The sequence below is a fragment of the Gouania willdenowi genome, chromosome 15 (assembly GCF_900634775.1).
Source record: "Gouania willdenowi chromosome 15, fGouWil2.1, whole genome shotgun sequence".
In the NCBI taxonomy this organism is placed as follows: domain Eukaryota; kingdom Metazoa; phylum Chordata; class Actinopteri; order Blenniiformes; family Gobiesocidae; genus Gouania; species Gouania willdenowi.
In genome coordinates, this window is record NC_041058.1 from 24,634,481 (window position 1) to 24,646,606 (window position 12,126).

Here is a 12,126-nt window from a genome sequence, read left to right on the forward strand (position 1 = left end):
ATTTGGAGTCCTCAAACTAGGTGAGGAGCAGACAAACTGTGCTGTGTACCACATCTTTACTACCATGGCAGATGTAGTAAGCACAGTGTGTTTACATGAACCCAGAGCCAACACAGAGTGGTTATCCAGTATGAGGCATGTGTTATTTCCATGTTTTATTCACAAATCGCTCCAAATAACAGGATTAATGCCAAGAGTTTCCTTATTGAATGTTTTACATGAACTGTTTATTGATGCGGTTAAGGTGTGAAAGGCTCCTACGAGTTGTGCAATGATGGATTATTAGCGTTACGTTAGGAGGAAGGTGGATCAGGCTTTAAAGCTGGAGGTTTCCCACAATCCCAAGAAATGCTTTTTGCAAATATGACCTGAAAAAAATAAAACACACACACACACACGAGGTGGTTTAGATGGTTTATTAAATATTGCATATTACCCAAGTCACAGCAGTGTATAGTACTTTTATTTCATTATTGTCAATGTAACAGCACTGCAAAATGAAGCAAACCAAACCAACCTGTTGCAGATGTGTGTGTCACACTCGTCCATTTTCATGGTTATTTAATGTTAACGTTAAAGCATTGAGTCACGTTTAGGTACTTATACAGTAACAGACACATTCTTAGTAACTGTGCTCCCATCACAGGCACCAGGACTAATGCAAAAACATTGATTATGTCATGATTACACCTCACTGATGCTTCCCCTCTCTGAAAGATTTCAAATGAAAATGAGGCACAATTTAGCATCTAACATAAGGCAATGTGATGCTTACAGATGGCAGTGTAATGTTTGGATGCGTCAGGCTTCCTGTGCTCAGTAACACTCCACTCTGTGTTTTTGCCAAATGACCTCCAGGCAAATAAACCGACACCGAGCTCCATCTAATGCTCCCGTTACTCGCTGTCTATTCTTTATTTTACATATTTACAACCATTCCCGTGATCATTCGTGATGAAAAGTCTACATTTTTACTTACACTGTCTGCATCACATTCATATATTTTATTACATTCATGCATCCTCTGCTGTAACACGGAGCACAGAAAACAACCGACCCGTGGTTTGACTTGGGACTAATGTGTTTACTGTGTTTCCCAAGGAAAATAATCTTCTTTCTGTTCGCTTCCTTATTAAAGAAAATATCAACAAAGCAACAAACAGTGGACGGAGATAAAAACACATGCTCCTGCAGTGAAATACTCGTATCCTCAGTGCTGTGCAGGCAATAACTCACAACGCAGTGCTTAATATTACATGTCTTATCTTGCCAAGGACAAAATCCTTGGTTGAAGTTAGCAAAATAATCATGGCAAGAACCAGCTATCGACTGATTGTACGAACTCAGGTGTGTCAAACTCATTTTAGTTCAGGGGCCAAATATGGACCAGGTTGTGGGTTGTAGATTTTAGGTGGGAAGAAAAAAGAACAACTTTAAAATGATTGTGCCCTAGTTTTTAATATCAGTTCAATTTACTTAAAAAATATATTGATGTTGTTTACTTGGATTAATTTTTTAGAATTGTTTGAGAAATTGCAAAAATTGAGTTATTTCCACAATTGGCAAATAAAATGACTGCATTCATGTGATTTAAACAGCGGAAAAATGCAAGCCCCGAAAAATATTGTGGAGTTTGTGAATTTGAGATATCTGGACAACTGAATTATTTGGTCATTTACACAATAATTTATGTTTTCTGTCATTTTCACTTTCTCTTGCAGGCCAAATTGGATGCTCTAAAGGGCCGGATTTGGCCCCCTGGCCTTGAGTTTGACACAAGTGTACTAACTGGTTAAAACACTGAAGATTATCAATGGTTTTACTTTATAGCTGACACATGAAAACCGTGTATGGCATTGAAACAAAGTTGACACATGTCATCATAGTACAAGTACACAGTCAGGAGCAAAAACACTGTAAACACACACATCCAGAACTAGAGTGTTAGGCCTTCCGTTGTTAGATTTAGTATATTCAGGCAGTTATTCAAAGCCATACTATACCAGGTAGACATTCTGATATCATGTTCAAATTGTCTCGTCACTAAAACCTCAGCTGGTATTTACAAATCCCACCAAAAAGCAGCTCCAACAAGTCGTAACAAGCACTGAGGTCTACCCGGTGGGACGGATGAGCACAATGCAGAAAGTGATGACAGCAAGGAATTTAAAAAAAAAACAAAAAAACAAGATAAGATAAGAAAATGCATTCAAAACTTCACCATCTTTCAGTGGGTTTCGGTTGCAGGATCTGATGGTTTTGGAGATGGGAGCGCTTTGTGTGCACAGGAAGACGCTGCAGATGCTTTGATAGCAGAGATCAAAGCTTTTAACTGGGAAGATTTTTAAAATCAAAGAAAAACTGTGTGTTTAGTATTTTTTTAAAGATGATGAACTGATGATTTGCTCCAATTGGATTCTGTCTTTGTTTGACTATACGGTACATGCTCTAATGACAAGGCTTCTGTAGGCTAATACATGCAGGTAGACATTCATAGCATTAAGGGCGAGGTTAAAATCTCAATATGCTTTAAAACTCTTATTCTAAGACACCTCATTGGTTCGGTCATCGCTGATTCATCTGCTATCATCATGTTAGATGGATCTTCCTTAAGGACAAGTTAAGTGCTACCACGCCTGTCATGTTTGTCTCCGGCTACCTTAAAATCCATAGAAAATGATCGGATGTAAATACTTTGCAAAGAATCTACTTAGACAAAGTTTTACTTTCTTCAGACATGCAAAATAGTCGGTGTACCCTGAAAATTAGGAAAGCTCACCTCGCGCAAAGACAGTTCACAGTCAGGGTAAAAAACCTCTGAAAGGACAGAAAACAAGTGGACCAGTGTGCAAAGCATCTGTAAATGGTTTACAAAACTGCAACAAAAGGGCAAAACAGGAGCATCATAAGTGATTCTTCGCAGGCTTCTGGGGTGATGCTTTCTAGGTTTTCGTGCAAAGGTATCTGAGATTTGATTTAGGGAACTTATGCACAGCGCGACAGACAATGTTTGTTTTTTTACATTAAATATTGGAAAAAAAAAGTTGATAACAACTCAGGCTCTGAAAAACAGGTTTAACCATCACATCACACAAAAACACATTCTGATTTCTCCAAAGTCCAGCTCAGCCAATCAGATCCACTGTGTGATCTGCACACTCAGCTGCTGACAGCCTCTCGGCCAAGGTGCATTGTAAAAACACAAGGACAAAAGAATGAAAAGAAACATTTAAAACAAAGCTTGTCCGGGAGGAGATTCCTCCAGAGATTCCATCGGGTGAAGATCTGTGTCGTGATGTGATGAAGGTGTGTGTAGTGAGCGCTCTCCGTCCTCTCCTTGCTGCAGGTTGACACACTTCAGGCTTAACCATTCTCCCAATCAGAAACACATTTGCGTGGCTTTGATGACTATTCTAACCAACAGCCATGCTCGGTAGTAACCACTTCTCAAGCTCAACGGGCCACAGAGTCTCAAGCCAAAGTAGACATCTTTAAAGTTCCACCTCCTTCACGTAATTCCCCGGGAAAGTCCCAAATAGTTTTGTCCTCTTTGACGTCCCTGCAGAGACACCAAAATATACTGTTAGTAATGCTCTCAGTAGATAAATGATTAAATCATCCAGCTTGATCCAATTCAATTATAGGAAATCTGAGTAATATTTATCATCCATAACTATATGTAACTAACTATCAGATATTAAATAAACAAGATTCAGCAGCAGTGGTTTATATAAAGCACTATTGCAGTTAATTTTGCTTTTCATGTGCTTTGTTTTCAGGAAATAATTTCATTATAAATGAAGTAATAAATGCCAAAAATTGCCCCCGAAATATTTTCTTAATTTCATACCCTGCTTCATGTCAGAGATGTGAGTTCTACCTAAGGTGTGCACTGATTTATTATTTACAATGATTAAGCTATTATTTAAAGGAGCATCGGGCAGGATCTAGAAGTGGTTCGTGTTAATGCAGTCATCAGCCAAGCTGCCACGGGAGCGCGTATCAATTCTTTAGGACCGGAGCACAGCTGGTTAGATACTAGAGGGTGGATACCTGACCGATGGATACCCAACCAAAGCACGACGGGACCCGACGACACCGGTCGGGTCGGGTTCGGACAAATATTTAGAACTGGTTGTCGTGTTTGGTCACATAGGAGAGAGGGAAATGTCTTGAACATTGTCTTACAGTGTTTTAACTTCTCTTGGACCGTTATGTATTTATTGGTTTTTTATGTGTTTTTAACTTCTTAATTCTGTAGATCCTGCTCTTTTTATGTGAATGTGAGCAACAGACTGTTGCACAATTTCCTTCAGGATCAATAAAATATCTATCTATCTATCTATCTATCTATCTATCTATCGAGTGTCGTTTGCGCGCAGCGTTCTCCCTTTCCTGCTGCAGCAGCCACAGCTGTTGTAGCCCTGAAGAATGCAGCTTTAACAGTGAAAGCAGGATCCCAGTGGAGGAAGGATGGAGCAAAGGAGGACAATTTTAAAGGAATGCACCATTGAAACATTCCACTAGCGTCATTTGACGTCACATCTGCAGAACTGTGCGGGAAATTTGTGCCCGGAACAACAGTACAAAATGTATCACACAAAATCTGTTCAAGGCAATAGCGAGAAATGTGTGGGCTGATTCTGTTTGGTTGTGAGCACTTCATCACCCATTAGCATTAAAGACTCAAAATTAATGTTTATTTTTACACAAATCCTGCCCTATGTTCCTTTAATGTCTGTATTTGTGCATTGAACAGTTTATTTTTTGAGGTTTTTTAGTTTTTCTCTATAGTTTTGTTGACCTCTTATTAAATGTTAAACATTACATTTGAAATAAAAGTATTTAAATGTGGCCTTTTTTCTTCTGGTCCTCATAGGTAAAAAAATATAAAATAAAATAAATCAATAATTATCAATATCGATATTGATAATCAATATTGATATGAAACACTTATATCGTGATTAGAGGTGGGTATCATGACCAATTTTCCTGAATCGATTTGATCACAAATTTCGATTCAGTATTGATCTTTCAACTTTATTTGGATATTAATAAGATGGTTCCAAACTTCTGACTTAAGTGGGCAGCTTACCTAACGGAGCTTCATCTGCCATGTTTGCACTCTCACACTGAGCAGACGCAGTTGACGACTTTGCTAATGCCAGACTATAGCGCAATATTACTGGGGTTAGAATCAAAAACAAACAATTTTGGAAAATTTCAATGAAATCAGTGAAATCATTTTTACTCAGCTCGAATTGTGATACATTTTTCAGGCATATCGCCCAGCCCTATGTTCAAGTTCTCTTTTGAATCCGGTACAAGGCCAGTGCAGTGTGTACATTTCATTCAATCCTCCGCTGTCACTCTTTAGAAACCTAATATGAGAGGATGTGACAGTAACAATGGCTCTACTTCACTGAGCATGTGTATTGCAATCCTTTGCTGTAAATTTGGCGAAACCCTAAATGGATTATTGTGACACAGCGTGAGTGACTGCACGTCTGAGGAATTCATCCCGAGGCCCTGAGGCACATACCGACAAACCAGCCGTCATCGCATTTCTCCATGACGCTGACGAGATCCCCCTCTTGGAGCTCCAGCTCGTCCTCGTTCTGCGGCACGTAGCTGTACAGAGCCTGGAAACTACAAGCAGGAAAGGAATGATTCAAACCAGGTGAAATGAGCGGAATCTGGGTTTAACAAAAGGCAGAAAATGAGTGAAATAAATCACACTCACATTCCACAGTTGAGACGTCGTGGCTCTGGGCTGCTGCTGTGGGAATGGGGTTGCTGGGAAATGATGAAAGATTGTTTACTGGGGTGGGGGTGCAGTCTATGGACAGAGTCATGATGGTGGTGGGACATGGTGCTGCAGTACCTCACTGAGGTCTCAGCTATATTCAAGATCTCATTACACACGGCCTCCTAATAATGGGAATAGGTGAGGTCGTCATAGAAAGACAGACAGCGAGCCCACGAGGGTCCCACAGGAGGTGAAGACCACCGAGGGGGAAGTGTTAGGAAAGGAGGGGCGAAGAAGGAAGGAAGGTCCATTAAGTAGTAAAGCAGAAAAGGAAGTGATCCGTTAAAAGGCCGGGGAGGGGGGAAGAGTAGACGAGATGTTGGTGAAATCCAGGAGGAGAGGCATGAAAACACCAGAGTGGAAGCATGTGGACAGGAAACACCAAATATTAGTTTACATTTACATTCTGTCAGTGGGAAACGTGCAGGGTGGGAGGAAAACTGGAGTGTGTCACAAAAGAGAATTAGCATAAGTCCTAACACCTTACATATAGTAAGTAATTCAAATCAGGTGACTAAAGGCAGCTGTTGGAGACCAGTGAACACACATGGTGTTAAAATGAACTGCTTAAGATGATTGGTGCATCATGATGGGCAAATACAGAGCAGAAAATGTTATCAATAATCCAGTTTTAAGAAGCCTGTTTAATCCTTTTGTTCTTTGGTTTTTTTGTTTCAAAACCAATTTTAAAAATAGAAAAAACAGACTGTTTCTTTGTTTTATTAATTGAAAACAAGAAACAGGAAAACGGAAAAACCAAAAACCAAACAAGCCGCGTTTTTCTGTTTGTGTGATATTTGGATATTTACGGGGAAACTAGGACTAGAGTTCTCATGTTTTAATCTCACCACACACAGGGGACACGCAGACCGACTGCTGCGTTTCATAAAGAATGATCTTGTATCATATGTTGTCCACCTCACACTGATGGCAGAGGCGTATTTTGTGTGTCGATGATGTTTCGTTAAATAGTTATTGATGCTGGAAGTCCAAATTTGTGAATATCTTCCAACTTTAACGAACAGTGTTACGGTCCAAATAGTATCCAAATAATCTGGTGATTGGGAGGACTTTTGCTCCCGGTCCGGACATAAAAAAAAGCAATGCATAAGTCACATTACTGGTGAATTGAAATGTTATTGATACATAAATAAATCAAAACCAAAAAATGGACGTAAAACATGCACATATGTGGAACCAGAGGTGGTGTAATGAATCTACTGGCGATCCTCGTTTGTTGTGATGAACTTCCGTGTGTGTTGACGGCTGCTGTTAGCGGTATTTATCATGTGCAAAATAATAATTTTACTGCCCTCAAAAAAGCTGTAATTGTTTTTGCAAAAGTGCCAAATGGTAGAAGTTCTAACATCTATTGTTCATCACACCAGCCTCACAGTTGAAGCATAAATGTGAGCAGCTTTTTACGAGCTAAAACATCCACAGACTGAATGAAAACATGAGCAGGACCAGAAAACTGCTGAAATAAGCAGTCCTATCATGTGAGGAGACCTGGTCCAGGACCTGGGGAGGGAAACGAGGTGCAGCAGACTTCAGTTCACGCACTAATTTTCCCGTAAATATCAAAATATCACACAAACAGAACAAGTAAAAAAAAAAAAGAAAAACGCTGCTTATCTGGTTTTTAGTTTTTCTGTATTTCTGTTTTGGTTTTAAATCAGTAAAACAAAATAACCACAGTTTATTTGTCATTTTGATTTGGTTTTAAAATGGAATCACCAAAAAACGAAGGGTACACGCACTCTGTTCAAATTGTCCTTAGATGGTGTGATTCTCTGCTAATTTAGCAAATCACCTTCAGTATACGACCAATGCAACAGTGCATGCTTTGGTTATTGTTGCCTTTTCATGATGTCGTACCAGTCACGCTGTTCTATTTGTATCCATTTTTCTAGTCTTTGAATCCTCTGTTTGCATCAATGAGCAGATGAACAGGTGTACTGGATAAAGTGGCTGGAGAATTGATATTTTATTGTGAAAAGCTGTGATGCCAACGTATGAACATGAGGAAACGACTTGAAACAAGTATACTTAAAATATGCCAGAAACGTAAAGGTTTCCTCTTTGAAATATTCATAACCATTCCTATTCTCGTCTACATTCATTCCTACAAGCAGTCCTGAAAGGATTCTTCCAGAATTCTCCCTAGCTTGGACAGTTGGTTCAACTGGTGGCTTCCATGTCTTAATAACAAATTGTCTTGATGTTGTTCTTCAGGTTGGGTTTAAGACTCTGATCTTAAACATTGAACAACTAAAGGACAATATATGTTTTTAAAATCTCACATGAAGCAATATTGAAGTCAAAGTTAGTGGGAGTCAAAAGATTTTCAGAGAGTGAAACGTTTCAAGAAGTATTGAGAGGATTCCAATGATGAACGATCTTACATATAGAAGTGCAGTACAAGCATTGTGTGACCTTACCGTGAATGAGTTAACATTGTTGTTCTCCTGGATGTCGAACAGCATCACAGGGCTCCTGGAACCTCGTCCGTGATGGTCAGCTTCATTCTTCACAAACTTCAACATAAAAACAGACACGTCATCAAACACATTTCAAAATGATGGCTTTTCTTTGGAGATGACACCGAATGTTGACCTGCTGTAAAAACCATCACACTTCGGTTACAGACAGGTTGTGTTCTCTTGTGAGGAAAAATTTCAACCTCGCAGCAGTTTTTGAAACTGGAGCCAACACGTGAAACCCCTATTAATACTCACTAATAAATATGTCACTGTCCTAAATAAACTTCCACCCTCCAGTGGCATTTGAGGAGTCACACCTCGGCACAACAACATGCAGACGTCACGCGTGCTTAATCTTTGAGGAATCCGGCCTGTACCAGCACAATATCTCATCTATTAAAGATAGGAAACCACAAACTTCATACATAAAATAAAAAATACATTTTTAGTCACATATGTGTATATTCTGTTTTTATTGAGCAATGTCTTTTCTTGCAGCATTGTCTTCCCTCTTTCTCTCTGTACTGTGTAATGTTATCACTAGGGGTGTGAAAAAAAATTGATTTCACGATATATCGCAATTTTTTGGGTGCCGATTTTAAATTGATTTAAAAAAAAAAAATTGATGAAAAAAAATATTCTTTTTTATTCAGTTTTCTGATATTTAATCAATATTTTTTTATTGTATTTTTCACATTTTTGTGGACGTGTGTTTTTTTCTACTGCTGGAGACATTGTCACTTCTCAGCGGAGCAGCCTAACTACTGGGCATGTTGACCAGCTCCTGTTCCTACATAAAAACCTTGAAAATTGTGCCACTTCCGCTCCTCCACTGCGGTAGATGGCGCTGTAGATATAATAATAATAATAAATAGGATGTTTCTAAACACATAGTTGTCTTATGAATGAACAAAATCTTCTGATGAACATATATAGCAACTTGATTTTTCATCTCTACGTTCAATTTTGATATGAACTGGGTAGAATATCACAATGTATCGCAATATCCTGATAATATCGTATCGTGACCCAAGTATCGTGATACGTATCGTATTGCAACATCCTTGGCAATACTCACCCCTAGATATTACCCTGTTTTATTTATCTCCTGCTGCTGAAACACTGCACATTTCCCCTTTGTGGGACTAATAAAGGTTTTCTTTATCTTTATAAACACACAAACATCTGTATTAGTAGCACGCACACACACACACACACACACACACACACACCAGCATGCAGACTTGCAGGAGTGAACATTCAATGTGACCAGTTTGATAATTCTGCTTTTACTAAACGTGACAATCCCTCTAAGACCTGCGATGTCGTTTGTTAGTTCCACTCAGAAATTGGTGTCATTGTTCTGTTAAGTGGAGCTCTGCAATCCAGAGTGAGCCTGAATGCAACACCACACACCATGCTGAAGATACCTCTGCAGGGCTATTGTGTCTGCTGTTAGAGGCTGCGGGGCCTCGGTCCCCCTCTGGACCTTCACCCTCTGTCAAATCTTTCTCCACACTCAGCCAGCCCTCCAGCACCGGCCCCCCGCACGGGCTCATGCTGCGAGACATCCGAGGAGAGGGAGGAGAGAGGAGAAAGTCCTGCCCCTGAGGTGGGGTGAACGTGACGAAGGGGGTGGTGGAGCTGGGTCTGGGTGGATAAGGCGGGGGCAGGGGGGAGGCAGCTGGGGAGGCCATAGGTGAGATGCAGTATGGGCTGCCGCTGATGGGAGGGATGGGGCTGGCGGAGTACGGCGGGGGCAGGTACTCGCCCCAGCGGTAGGACACGGTGGGCAACGGTGGCAGAGGAGGGGTGGGGGCAGCAGGGGGACTCCCACCTCCCACAGTGAGGGAGATCCACTCAGAGGAAATGGCATGGACCTCAGGGGACACAGAGCGGCGGGGGGAGCGGGGCAGAGGGAGGGGTGAGGTGGTCAGACGGTTACGGTACAGCTTTTAGCACAACGTGATCGATGGAGGAGAAAAAGGCAGAGGACAAAGAAAAAAAGGATGAAAGATGAGGAAAAGATCAAAAGTAACACAACAAACTATGTGTGCGTGTCTCATAAAAAGTGATTAAATTAAAGAGAAAATCCCACATTTAGAGGTAGAAAGAAACAATGTGGACATGAAAGCATAAGAACTACCTGTGATTGGTTGTAATATGTACCTGAGGGGATGCGTTGGTGCTGCGCTGTGGGGACTGGCTCACTGGGGGATCAGAGTACTCCACCCCGTTTTTGATGCGGGGTCGTTTGTGCACTTCTACGTAGGTGACGGGGAAGATGCCTTGGCGGTTCGTGCCTGCGATTTTGCCTTCATACCAGTTCTCATCAACTCTGCGTATCAGTGTGATCCTCTCTCCCTGCACATCCACAGGAATAAAAAATATAAGGAGTCGCTATTAGAATGACATGTTGTCTGAAACAACGAGAAACAAAAACCCCACAGTGTGCCTGTTACTTTGTCAAGAAAATATACTAATAATACGAGTAATAAGGAACAGATGGAACTCATCTAATGATCCTCAGCAGTTCAAATATTCATTTTCAAAACCTTAAAGTATGATATAAATAATTTAATAATAAATAATTTTCCTATCTAAACAAGGTCTGTTAACTTATACTATTTATTTATTTATGTCAATAAAATGAAGATGTGTTTGTATGTGTAATGTTTCTTTAAATATAAAAAATATGTGTAATGTTGTGTTTTTGCATGTCTATGTTTCAATATTTAAAAAAACCAAACAACAACAAGAACAGTAATGTTGGAATTGCATGTGAGGCCATCCTATTCAAAGATCGTCATGATTAATTCTGCTAATTAATTAATTAGCTATTAATTCATATAGATCTGTATACTAATAACGTTCCCACTCGGACGTTCGTAAGAAGGTGACGTTAGCTGTCGAATGCTCATTAAAAGTGTGTTCACCTGTTTGTTTTAGTCTCCAATGTGTCTCTTTACACCCTCTAGTGGTACAAAATGGTTTTACAGATCCTACTTACTGGGGCTAGTTGGCCTGATTCAAACAATCAGTAAATAAATTGTATCTGCAGCACTTTTCTCTGCAATGACCACCGATTGCTCCACTGACCTTTCTGAAGGACATTTCCACCACTGTGTCTCCTGTGAAGTTGAAGCGTGCGACAGCCTCCCCGTACTCCAGTACTTGCACCGGAGCGCTCTTCTTCGGCTGTGCTTTTTCTGTCGGAGGAAGAAGCTGTGGGAGAGGACAAATGACTAACCTCATAGTGCACATAATGAAAACAGTCGCCAGTGTTGAGATCAATAACCATTTAGCAGCAGTGCGTGTGTGTGTGGTCATCTGTTCATGGATGACACCGAACGGTTGTTATTGATCAATTACAGCAGACAGAACCCACATACCTCCACATAGCTACGGGGGAATATTCCCACTCGTCCGTGATGTTCGCCCTCGTACCAGTTTTGATCAACTTGTCGAATGATGTACACAATGTCTCCCTTTTGAAATGGTAATTCCCTGAAAAGACACATTGCAGATATATTAGTGGCCTTAAAATGAGAACCTTTGTGACCAGTGTTGGGTAAGTCACTCTAAACTTGTAATATATTTATATTACTAGTTACTGGAATAAAAATGTAATATATTCGTATTACAATATTACTGTTTTTTAAAATGTAACTGAGTTACACTACTTTGAGTTACTTTTGGTCCAGAACACTAATTATATCACACTGATAGTGTTTGAATAACATCGGTCAAAGTTTTGTTTCAAATACTTCTGCTGTTTCAGGAGCAAAAAGCTCTTTTTTGTTCCCCATAAGTTATATTTAACTATGATGATCA

At 40.1% G+C, this 12,126-nt stretch overlaps 1 protein-coding gene across 12 annotated transcripts in view; it reads right to left on the minus strand.

Moving 5' to 3' along the window:
• Positions 1-401: 401 nt before the first annotated feature.
• Positions 402-12,126, minus strand: part of sorbs1 (sorbin and SH3 domain containing 1) — a 56,496-nt gene continuing 44,771 nt past the window's right edge. For 8 of the 12 annotated variants that reach the window (XM_028469630.1, XM_028469628.1, XM_028469629.1 and 5 more), the window contains 8 exons: positions 11,685-11,799; positions 11,392-11,517; positions 10,462-10,656; positions 9,723-10,244; positions 8,251-8,346; positions 5,744-5,931; positions 5,543-5,649; positions 402-3,559 (listed from right to left, as the gene is read on the minus strand). In XM_028469630.1, the coding sequence (XP_028325431.1) occupies positions 3,492-3,559; positions 5,543-5,649; positions 5,744-5,931; positions 8,251-8,346; positions 9,723-10,244; positions 10,462-10,656; positions 11,392-11,517; positions 11,685-11,799 (1,417 nt within the window). In that variant the 3' untranslated portion in view covers positions 402-3,491. The remainder of the gene's footprint in view (positions 3,560-5,542; positions 5,650-5,743; positions 5,932-8,250; positions 8,347-9,722; positions 10,245-10,461; positions 10,657-11,391; positions 11,518-11,684; positions 11,800-12,126) is intronic. The other 4 variants (XM_028469632.1, XM_028469633.1, XM_028469637.1 and 1 more) reach the window with 4 other exon arrangements.